The sequence below is a fragment of the Schistocerca nitens genome, chromosome 1, assembly GCF_023898315.1.
Source record: "Schistocerca nitens isolate TAMUIC-IGC-003100 chromosome 1, iqSchNite1.1, whole genome shotgun sequence".
In the NCBI taxonomy this organism is placed as follows: Eukaryota; Metazoa; Arthropoda; class Insecta; order Orthoptera; family Acrididae; genus Schistocerca; species Schistocerca nitens.
The window spans coordinates 1,025,050,531-1,025,063,135 of NC_064614.1; the positions used below are offsets into that span (position 1 = coordinate 1,025,050,531).

Genomic DNA, 12,605 nt, shown 5'->3' on the forward strand with positions numbered 1-12,605 from the left:
ATGTGAAAATTTTTAAGTAAAAATGAATATTCAATAAATTAATAATTTGTATTTCACTGAGCTTCGTTTTGCAATATTCACTGCGGCACACGGCACGCGCGGATAACAATCATACGGCACTGCGGAGAGACTTTTTGAACTCCCCGTATCTTATCTGTTCAGTTCTTGTTCTAAATTTAGATGAGGACAAGAGAACAGCGTGAACTATAAATTCCACTGAATACATGATGTCGTTTTGAACGATATAGACAAACAGCGGCTGACGATTTCAGAGGATATAAGGGACAAAGAAGGTTTAAATGGTATGAAGATGGTCTCCTTGCTAGAAGCGACTATAGAAAATTTTTGTGGTTGTCTTCTACCCTTGAGAACTATTAAAACTGCTTTAACTTTTCTTCAAAAAGTGCACTGAATCATTGTTTCCTTTGCAGGTGCTGAATGGATCGTACACTTTGTTCAACATGTTTTATCAAGTGCACAGTACATCGTGAAATGTCGGCACTAGCTGCATTCTGGAAGAATTCAACTTTTCCTTTTATAATTCAGTAATCCACTGTACTCTCACAAATACATTACGACTAAAAATGCTTGATGAGTTAGTGTTAGAGTTCACGCTTCACCGGTTCACGTACTTCAGTAGATTGAATGACGAATAAACAAATTTCTGAAATGAAGCTTTATAATCAGTAGCAGAGAAATTAAACCTATTTTGAAACCGCTTATTTAGCTATGTTAAGTTCATTTGGTCATTAAATAATTTATCAGATTTTTATTTTAAATGTATATGGTTATAGCACATGCGTTTTGTTATTATTTGCTGTCCATAGTGTTGTATTTGGAGCAATTGTACTTTTATAAATAAGAAATGTACTTATAAGACGTGAAACGAACATCAAAATTAGAGCTCATTGTTGAATTAAGAGTAAAAATTTCTTCTCCAATCAGTTATCGTGAAACAGGGGAGAGAATGTCACGGATATGATAGGCGGATTCGAGTGGCAGAATCATCTCATGAAATTTCGATCAGCAACTTTCTCCTGAGAGTATGAAAATATTCTGTTGGCGCCCACCTGCATTTTCATAAAATGAGAGAACCCAGAACTCACGCAGAAAAATTTAAGTGTTCGTTTTTTCAGCGTGCTGTTCGAGAGTGAAACGGTAGAGAAAGAGCTGCAGAGCGATTCAGTGGAACTTCTGCCAGGCACGTAATTGCGAATTGTAGAGTAATTATGTAGATGTAAATGTATATGGTCTAAAACTTCCATAATTTCCTCGATGTCAGTCAACTGTTTTGAAAGACGCAAGATATTATTTAGTCGAACAGAAGTTCAACCCAACAAGTAGTCTCCCACACTTTCTTCCCTCGTGTCAGTCAAAGTTGGTCCTGTACTTAAGAAATGAGAGTTGAAGGCTTATCCGGAGATACCGCATCACCGTCATGGAGAAGGTACCAATGGAAGTCGTGTATTGTTGTCTTCCTTGACCGTATAATGAAATGTCAAGTGTGTGTTAGGGTTGTGTGGATGATTATGGTGTGCAATGTACTGTAGTTGTCGATGACAGGTACGAATAGAGTGAAAGCCATTGCTGGCTCATGTAGTTGTCGATGACAAGTGGGGATAGGGCGAAAGTCGTTGCTACCATATCAAGTTGTCGATCACGGGTAGGGATGGTGTGAAAGCTCTCGCTGGCGCATGTACTTGTCGATGACGGGTGGGGATGCTGTGAGACACATTGCTGGCCCATGGTACACTCCTGTCAAATAGCACAGACGCGACCGCTGAGTTTAACGTTCTCATCCGACAGGTGGACAGCCGTCAACAGCCCGCACTTCATGAGACATTGCGGAGAGGTTTGTAATTCAATGCAGGGCAATGACGTTAGGTAAGACGATCTGGAAGGTAAGGCACCATATTTACTCCCCTTGCCAATTTTTACTGACGGAGAAAATTTCTTCCGAAACCAAGATTCAAACCAGACACCGTCGAGTCAAGCGCCAAGGCACAAGCGTGCCCTAGCGATTTCGTCTGTGGAAGCAGGTTTGGTGAATGCATTGTGAGAGAAACAATGATGATAAGAATAATAACAGGTAGTTAATTATGTAGAATGTTTTACGCTGACTTTAGTAAAAAGTAGTATTTCTACTTTTTTATGAAGAAATGAATTGAGAATCGACTGATGATTCATTTCCAGGTATATGCAGCAATTCAGAAAGGGACGTTAAGGGAATGTTACGAATTGGTGGAAATAATCCTGTTTGAGAGACTGTGGAGCATACTATAAGTTATTTAGGAGTCGTGTGGCTTTGATAATAATTGTAGACTGAGGCTTGCAGGAAAATTGAAAAAACACGACCTTGTGCCTTTTTTGAGATGAATAAAGATGTAATAGATACTCTTTTGTGAATATGAGAAGACATATTTTTGGTAACTAGTTGGGGTACCCGGCTTCACTCAGGGAGTAGATATGAGATTGTGCGGTAGTTGGAGTAAAAGGAAAAACTGTTAAGTATATGATGCACAATTTTTTTTATTGAAAACATATTATAACTATTTATAGTACTTCTTTATAAACAAAATTTATCATTTTGTTACCCGGCTTGTACACTCCTGGAAATGGAAAAAAGAACACATTGACACCGGTGTGTCAGACCCACCATACTTGCTCCGGACACTGCGAGAGGGCTGTACAAGCAATGATCACACGCACGGCACAGCGGACACACCAGGAACCGCGGTGTTGGCCGTCGAATGGCGCTAGCTGCGCAGCATTTGTGCACCGCCGCCGTCAGTGTCAGCCAGTTTGCCGTGGCATACGGAGCTCCATCGCAGTCTTTAACACTGGTAGCATGCCGCGACAGCGTGGACGTGAACCGTATGTGCAGTTGACGGACTTTGAGCGAGGGCGTATAGTGGGCATGCGGGAGGCCGGGTGGACGTACCGCCGAATTGCTCAACACGTGGGGCGTGAGGTCTCCACAGTACATCGATGTTGTCGCCAGTGGTCGGCGGAAGGTGCACGTGCCCGTCGACCTGGGACCGGACCGCAGCGACGCACGGATGCACGCCAAGACCGTAGGATCCTACGCAGTGCCGTAGGGGACCGCACCGCCACTTCCCAGCAAATTAGGGACACTGTTGCTCCTGGGGTATCGGCGAGGACCATTCGCAACCGTCTCCATGAAGCTGGGCTACGGTCCCGCACACCGTTAGGCCGTCTTCCGCTCACGCCCCAACATCGTGCAGCCCGCCTCCAGTGGTGTCGCGACAGGCGTGAATGGAGGGACGAATGGAGACGTGTCGTCTTCAGCGATGAGAGTCGCTTCTGCCTTGGTGCCAATGATGGTCGTATGCGTGTTTGGCGCCGTGCAGGTGAGCGCCACAATCAGGACTGCATACGACCGAGGCACACAGGGCCAACACCCGGCATCATGGTGTGTGGAGCGATCTCCTACACTGGCCGTACACCACTGGTGATCGTCGAGGGGACACTGAATAGTGCACGGTACATCCAAACCGTCATCGAACCCATCGTTGTACCATTCCTAGACCGGCAAGGGAACTTGCTGTTCCAACAGGACAATGCACGTCCGCATGTATCCCGTGCCACCCAACGTGCTCTAGAAGGTGTAAGTCAACTACCCTGGCCAGCAAGATCTCCGGATCTGTCCCCCATTGAGCATGTTTGGGACTGGATGAAGCGTCGTCTCACGCGGTCTGCACGTCCAGCACGAACGCTGGTCCAACTGAGGCGCCAGGTGGAAATGGCATGGCAAGCCGTTCCACAGGACTACATCCAGCATCTCTACGATCGTCTCCATGGGAGAATAGCAGCCTGCATTGCTGCGAAAGGTGGATATACACTGTACTAGTGCCGACATTGTGCATGCTCTGTTGCCTGTGTCTATGTGCCTGTGGTTCTGTCAGTGTGATCATGTGATGTATCTGACCCCAGGAATGTGTCAATAAAGTTTCCCCTTCCTGGGACAATGAATTCACGGTGTTCTTATTTCAATTTCCAGGAGTGTATATGTATAAATTTTTCGAATTTTATACTCGAGGCCAAGTTACTTATAGCTGACCGTGAGAGTAGCAGGAGTCTGTGAGGTTGATGCCGCAATATTATAATGTTCATCCTTGCGCTCTGTTGTTTGTGAAACTGTAGTCCAATTCGATTTGGAAATTGCAAGTTTTAAATTGGAATTCAGATCAGTGGTATTCTGGGGATACACAGTGTGTGTCTGTTGTACTTTCCAGTCATAAGTTCGGCGTCGATGACGTTATTCGATAGCTGTTTGACGATCATCCTTGTTGCACTATAGGTTTGAGATTTTTGAGTAGTATGATTGGAGATCCAATTTTAAGTAAAAGCCAGTTGAATGGCATTCCTGGTACTTGCAAAGAGTTTAGAAATTCTGTAGGAGAGTTCACACATCCTTCACCGTTTACCATCGTTTCGATCGACTCGTATATTCTCTCTTTCCCGGAAATTTTCTTTTGCCAAAATTGCCTTTTCAAATAGCCAGTCCGGATTGGTATAACTGCGAAAAATGTTTGGATTAATTTGGTCGATGAGTTCGTTTTCAGCGGTGGCTATGTTGCAGAAATCCCTTTAATGCAGTGCAGTTTAATGAAGCTGGTCATCTAGTCAGTATGATATGTGCGTCAGCTTATTTGTCAGAGTTGTTGAGCACATGTGCTGTTATTTCGTCTTTCGATAGTTCAACTCTCGTATTTTAGTCGCGCAGGGTAGCCGCGAGTTCTACGGCGCCTTGCCACGGTTCGCGCGGCTTTCCCCGTCGGAGGTTCGTCTTCCCTCGGACATTGGTGTGTGTGTTGTCCTTAGCGTAAGTTAGTTTAAGTTAGATTAAGTAGTCTGTAAGTCTAGGGACCCATGACCTCAGTAGTTTGGTCCCATAGGAACTTCACACAAATTTCCAATTTCTCGTATTTTTTATTGATTACAGTATTTGTATGTGTGTCCAGAGACGAGATTTTTTAAAGCATGCAGTGACCTCTGGTGTTGACTTGGGGATAACTGGAAGTGCTTGTCTAAAATCTCCAGAGAGTATGAATAAAGCTCCTCTCATCACTTCTGAGTTTCCTCGCAAGTCTTGTAATGTTCTGTCCATGGCTTCGAGTGCTTTTTATGTACCATTGCGCATTAGCCCCAGAAGATAATTTTAGCTTGCTTCAGAATTTGACCCCGTCCAGATGTTCTTGAGACGTTACATAGCGGGAATTGTTCTTCGGCAATATTCAACGGCTGTTGCAGGGAGGGATGGGCAATTGGTCCTCCTTCCATAAGTGTGGCTGCAATGTTGGATGATGTCAGTGCAAGTACGATGTGTTGTTCAGGAAGTATTTCCGCCAGCAATAGTTTTTTTAGAAACGTTTTCCCGGTGCCGCCTGGTGCGTCCAAGTAAATAATTCTGCCGGTGTTGTTGTCGATCAGATCCATGCTAAAGTTGTAAATTTCTTTTTGATTGTTATTGAGGAGTGGTTTGTTGTGAGCAATGTATTTGAGTAGTTCGTTGATGTTTTAGATTTTTTCCTTTGTAATTTTGAAGTTTAGCACATTGATAGCATTTTTATCGTGGTGCATGCATCCCATGTTGTGCTAAGGTCTGGTTGTTTGTTGCTAAACGTTTATCTTCTGGGCGAATGAGTGTTTCATTGAAGATGTCGTCGTTGAATACGATGGTTAGTTCAGGATGACCTAATACGATGGTCAGTTCAGGATGAGCTTGTCGGATTTGGTACAGTATGTCATCATTCATACTCTCTTCGAAGGAGTCCCATAGCTGTTTTGAACTCGGTGGTTACATGTTCTTAGAGTAGTAGCGAATACGTCTCTCATTTGTTCAGCTGAGGTTGTGAGTGAGGCTTCGTGTAGTGTTAATTCCAGGTGGCTGACATTTTTCAGTAGTAAGCGTTAACATGCTTCTCTGTACGTGGGATAAGTAACCGTCAACTGTCTTGAGATCTGTGGAACTCGTTGGTACCCGTATTTCGGGTAGCAACATCTGGAGACAGAGACATTCGGCGTTGTTCGGATGTACGGTGTATACTCGGCCTAAAGCGCCAGTTTTCATGATTCCCGGATGACCTTGTGTTGGAAATCCTTGTTTTCGTCGTCAAAACATTTTTCTTGTTGTGTTTCATGTATAATAGATAGGAACGTCGACATATAGTAGCGTTTTCGCGAATGGATCTGTTTGACACAGTTGGTAAAAAGCCGTTAATGTTGTGTTCTGAGGTGGTCTACTTGCAATTTTTCTGGCGGTGTCTTTTGTGAAGGAGACTCTTCGTCCAAACGTACTGCTAGGTGTTGAACAGTAGGTTCGCGTTCGTATATGGGAAAACCGAAATTCCCTGACGCTGCTTCTTTGCTGTTGATGATTTTTTTTTTTGGGGGGGGGGGGGAAGGAGACCAGACAGCGAGATCATCGGTCTCATCGGATTAGGGAAGGATGGGGGAGGAAGTCGGCCGTGCCCTTTCAAAGGAACCATCCCGGCATTTGCCTGGAGCGATTTAGGGAAATCACGGAAAACCTAAATCAGGATGACCGGACGCGGGATTGAACCGTTGTCCTCCCGAATGCGAGTCCAGTGTCTAACCACTGCGCCACCTCGCTCGGTGCTGTTGATGTATATTCCCATTTGGTACATGAGGATCTCCTCGTTTCTGTTTTGTTGTTCGCTGTGTCTGGCTATTTGAAATACTGTCATGTCACTAACTTTGTGCACATACAAACATACTTGATGAATTTCACTGAATTGCAGTATTCGACGTTTGTGTGTACTTGTAACATTTTGGAAAGTAGTTTGTTATATCGTACTACCCGTCGATTATCTGTTTCCAGTTCGTCGCTGGCATGTATTCATATTTTTCCTGTGAAGCCACCGTTGCTGGTTCATCGCCCTCTGTATTTGAGACAGCCACCAACTCATGTTCATGCGTCGTCCAAGTATGGTGCTGTGTATTTTTTGGTGCACTTTCCATCACTCATACATGGCCCGCATGGTCCAGTGAATCACATCTTTCACTACTATCTGATACAGTTTCGGACCTTCTTGTGGATTGGAAAATTCAGTTTGGATGATTTTGTCGATATCCGTGGGATGAATTCTGTGATGCAGCCATATGAGATAGTGTGAGTGAGGCAGTCCTCTTTTTTGCCATTCGTTTGTCTACATTCAGTATCTAACGGTTCCAAAGATTTGATATTTTGTGATGACTTCAATAAATCTCATTTGTTTTTGTCAAAAACCTGGGGCTATTGTGTAGAGCGTGGGGGCTTGTTTGTTTCTAAGTTGTTCTCTGATTTCTGGCCACAACGAGTTGTATGTGAATGCTATGAAGAGGTCAGATCGTCTATATTTTCTTATGGAGCTCATGGCATTGTGAGTGTATTCGTGTCTCGGGCTTCCTACGTATGATGAGGGTAAGGTTACCTACTGTTTCAATGCCATCAATGTTTCCGTCATTTATGATTCCGTCACGAAGGTGGATGTATTGTTCCGTGAGTAGTTTCTTTTGATTGAGTCTTAGGTAAAGCATGCGTTCCGCTTTTATTTTTGCATATATATCTACTAGGAACTGATGTAATAAACGGCGAGTGTTGAGAATACAATTGTACGTTTCAGTGTCTCCGATCATTAATCGGTAAGCATAGAACTTCTAGGAAGTGACTCCTTGTTTGTTTCAACGCCTGTTTCAGGTTTGATTTGTTTCACATTAAAATGATATCCGTCCCCTTCGTGCAGAAATATCAATAGACGTAAGAGGGCAACATTTGAAGGCTGTATCTCTGCAGTGCTTTGCGGCGCTCTTCTTGGTTGTACAATTATGTAATGGCCTGTGTTTAGTCTACAATTACGATGGAGACTTTGTGTATCTGAGGTGCACTAAATCGACATTCGTGTTCTCCATGTGGTCTTTTGTCGGCTCAAATTACAATTTTATAGTCATCAGAAGTCATTCGGTTCAGTGCTGTTTTGAATATGTGAATCAGATGTTTGTATTTGTGTAAGATCCTCTGTACCTCTCGGACTACTTCTCTCATATAGTTTGAAGAAAGTGTTTTCATTCTGGGGTTTCCCCGATCATGTAATGTAAAAATTCTTGTGGAGGTGCTTCCAGCGGTGGTAATGGAATTTTTCCATTCATGCAACAGAATCCTGGTGTTTCTCTCCTGAACTTTTTCGCTTTGCAAAATTGGCAGATGTTATCCGTCTTCCGATTAAGATGTTTTTTGTGTTTGTTACATTCTTTCGTCGGATCATAGTGGAATGGTTCATTTGTTAGGCTGTACTGTTAAAATTTCCTTATCTGCGCTTCTGGAAGGCTGGTATTTTCATGGCTGGCTTGAGTTCTCAGTCTTTCATTACAGGATCGTGCCTTAAATTCTTGATTCTTCAAACCGTTCATTTCATTATTCTTCGTTATCTATGCTTCTCACGGTGCTCATTATCGTTCATTGGGAACTGATACATGCTTCGTGCTCTTCGTCTGCTTCGTTGTTACGCTGTTCGTTTTGTTTTCGCCGTTTCTGCCTTTTTTTGCTTTAGAACTGGCAAGATCTTCTCCTCTTTTACGTTTGGGTATTGTCTAAAATATGAATAAAATCAACATTTTATTAACAAATTTACTAAGTACACTTTACATACGTTTCACACTTTATTTTCGATTTATATTCAGTCAGTGTATCACTTTGACTACTCACACTCCATTGTTTGCTTTTATTCACTCACTGGACTACTTTTTCGGTTCCTCTCTTCGTCACTGATAAGAAACTGACGCTCGAACTCGTGACGGGTCTTGCTTTATATCCAGCTATCAATGGGTAGCCCCACAAGTGTTGAATTCCAGAACGTACCAAAAAGACTTCGAATGGTCCGTAGTGTTCCAGAACATTCCACAACATTCGTCAGTGTTTGGGAATGTTCCACAATGATATGTGACGTTCCGAGGTGTTCCCGAACATTCTGGAATCTCCCCGAATGTTCCGAACTATTCCAGAACATTTCGGACCATTGTAGCCTTGCGGTTCTAGGCGCTGCAGTCTGGAGCCGAGCGACCGCTACGCCACAGGTTCGAATCCTTCCTCGGGCATGGCTGTGTGTGATGTCATTAGGTTAGTTAGGTTTAATTAGTTCTAAGTTCTAGGCGACTCATGACCTCAGTGCTCAGAGCCATTTGAACCATTTTTTTTTCGGACCATTGTAGAACATTTAGGAACATTCTGGAATGTAGTTGAATGCTCTAGAATACTCTCGAAGGTTCTGGAATGTTCTAGAAATTTCTAGAGGGCGACACTTCTCAGCTCCTCTATCTTTAAAAGTACTACGCTTTTCATGTAAAAATGAGCTACCATCCATTAACTCCCTTGATCGTGCCTGGAGTCATTTCTGAGTTTTAGAGGCAACCGCTTTGTACAGTTACTTTTATAATGTAATATTGATAAACAGGAAAGATATACTAAATGTTATCGACAGAGGTATGTTCTTTCGTGAAAAGGGTAAGAAAAAAATACTAATTAGACCATTATTATGCAGTTCCGCTATGCAGTTATCGACTTCCAGCAGGCTTTATATCGCAACAGTCCTTCGACAGAACTGAAACTACATTCCTCGAATGATACTGTTATCGAATGAGACCTGTTACTTGTTCCACTTGCTGCTTGCATACGATTATACACAGAGCGACATGTCTTTTTGTAAGTGATATGACATCACTCCATTCTGTACCAAAGAAGCGTGAGATTACTATTTGCCACGACTGCTGTAGTTGTGCCCCTGCAGCGAGATACACAAAAACTTACTAGAAATATACTCACTTTAATCTTATATTTGAAGGCGTCTGAACATTCTGCGTGTACACTTCTGTCCATAAAAACTGCAGCGCTATGAAACTGCTACATGCAGGAACAGAGCAGATTGGATTGAAAGGTATGACATTATAGCATAGGCATTTGTTTATCTATTAAACATAATAGCACGAAGTACGTTGGAGTAATGCCATCTACCATCTGTATATAAGGAAAGATTGCGTAGCGGGTATCGCCGTTCAGTATAGCGTACTGAGTTGTCTTGTTCAAATATTCCTCGAATCGATCAAATATTTGTAAAGGTACTCCGTACGATCGTGTCTTGCTTGGTAGCCAACGACGTGGCACGTTATGGAACGCCTTCCGGAATTCCAAGAAGAAATTGTCCAACCATCCACCTCTGTTTTCGCAAGACATCGTGTATGAAAGCACCTCGCATTACTAGAACAGTGTACGGGTCCCCAGCGGGAAGCTTACAGCTATTTATGAGAACTCTAGATACATTGTTCGATCGCAGATCAGCCTAGATCTAACAGGTGATTACTAGTGTAGTTGAAAGTAGATTTCTTAAAGGATTTGGGAGAAACATGGCGCTAGAAATATTGAGTAATGAATATTCTTCCTGTGTACAGCAAGACTACGTTTGATAACAGTTTTGCAGACAGTTTTAAGAAATTGTTTGCCACTTTGTTATAGACGATCTTTCTATGATATACAACTGGTAAAAATGAACAATGAAACGCCCTAGAACTTTGAGACATGCTCGTATGAAACAGAGAGACTGATTAGTGATATGGGCCTTCAGTTTTTTTAAGAATAAGATGGAGGAGGTAGATGAAGATCAGATCTAAAACAAATAGTATATTTCAGAGGACTTCTATGACCTACGTAGCGAATGTGTGTAAATATATGGAAATGTCTTCCCTAAAAAGTACTGAAAAATTCCTTTAATAATGTATAGCGGCAATGGATATCAATAGGGATAAAAATATAAATAAAAAGGCCAATACGTATGGCTAATAGAATAAAAAAGTGCTAATGCTTTGCCGGCCGGTGTGGCCGAGCGGTTCTAGGCGCTTCAGTCTGGAACCGCACGACCGCTACTGTCGCAGGTTCGAATCCTGCCTCGGGCATGGATGTGTGTGATGTCCTTAGGTTAGTTAGGTTTAAGTAGTTCTAAGTTCTAGGGGACTAATGACCTCAGATGTTAAGTCCCAAAGTGCTCAGAGCCATTTGAACCATTTTTTGTTTGCTACTGCACTACAAAAATTACTGCAATAAATAAATACTATTAAAATGTCACATTAATATACACATCATTACAGAAATTAATTACGTTAGTAATGCAGTTGAAATAGTGAGATGAGGGACAGGACAACCAGCCAGTGTGTAATGATTACCATTCTTCCCGAGTTATCTGATATTTATGAGAGTAAAATTGTTATGAAAGAAGCGATACATCACACCACCGATAAGAAAAGAAAATATGTCACCACACAATTGAGAAAAAGATATTGGTTTGCTTAATCTTTTCTTACGGCATAAAATGAGTCTTACTCATAGAAATTAACTTTCATTCTCATGGAAGAATTACCTTCAGGTCAAGCAGCGAGATTCGTGAAGCGCAGCCGTGTTAGTATTAAACATTAATGCAAAAAATAGTTTTGCAAGATGATAATAATCACAATCGTACTTGGTTAAAAAACGTTTGACTCACAAATATTGCGATGGTAAAACGGTGGTGCTTCGCTTTACCGAACTGACTACTTCTAATTGCCAGGCCAATAATTATACAAAGCCAACTTCGTTAGTACGGAGGAGGAGGAGATTAGTGTATAACATCCCGCCGACAACGAAATAATTAGAGATGGAGTAAAAGCTCGGATTAGGGAAGTATGGTGAAAGAAATCAGCACTGTCAAATCAGCAGTGTCCTTTCAAAGGGATCATCGCGGAATTTGCCTGAAGCGATTTACAAAAATCACGGGAAACCTAAATCAGGATGGCCGGACGCCGATTTGAACCGTCGCCCTCCCGAAGGTGAGTCCAATGTGCTAACCACTGCGCCAACATGGCCCGGTTTATTAGTACGGGAACGCAGGGTTTCGTACTAGACTAGCAAGATAAAGAAGAAATTATTCAAACAGCATTATTATTTAACATAAAATACAAGTTACGGGAATAATACTACTTTATAATACTGATGTTCTAAGAAGACGGAAGAAATCTCAGTTATATTACTTTCACAAAAATGATCAAAAATGTCTTTCACAGGTAATGGAGATAAAAATACGAAGTTGATTTTCTGAGACACAATCCTATCTTTCATCTCGGAATATGTAGTTCAGTTAGGATGGCTGCATGAAATAAAATGTTTTGCAACAAAAGCCCCTTCAATGGTGGAGACAATATCTATCACAGTAAATGGATGGGCCATTCAATGTCGCTTCACCCACTCCACTCAGAACTTTGAACCGTCGATCTACAAGAATATAATTACATAGCCACTGATAAGGAAAATGGAATAGTTTTGTTAAAACAATAGTTTTATTATTGAATAATATGGTTTCTTGAAAGAAGATCAGTATCAATATGGTACGGAAAGGTGTCACCATCACGATATTCATGCAAATGATTTAGGAGCTACAGATCTGATAAAATTTTGCAGTAGAGCACTAGTTGTCAAGACTTAGTGTTAAAGTCTGTATTTAGTACTATGCTGTGTAATATATATATATATATATATATATATATATATATATATATATATATAT

General features: G+C 41.9%; 1 protein-coding gene across 3 annotated transcripts in view; it reads left to right on the top strand.

The window, feature by feature from the left end:
* The window catches only part of LOC126196476 (putative odorant receptor 19b), a 175,626-nt gene that overhangs the window by 19,685 nt on the left and 143,336 nt on the right, over positions 1-12,605 (top strand). The window contains exon 3 of one of the 3 annotated variants that reach the window (XM_049934569.1): positions 432-568. The exons of the other annotated variants lie outside the window; for them this stretch is intronic. Within the exon in view, the coding sequence (XP_049790526.1) occupies positions 432-491 (60 nt within the window). The 3' untranslated portion in view covers positions 492-568. Of the gene's footprint in view, positions 1-431; positions 569-12,605 lie in introns of those variants that run through there. 3 annotated transcript variants of the gene reach the window in all.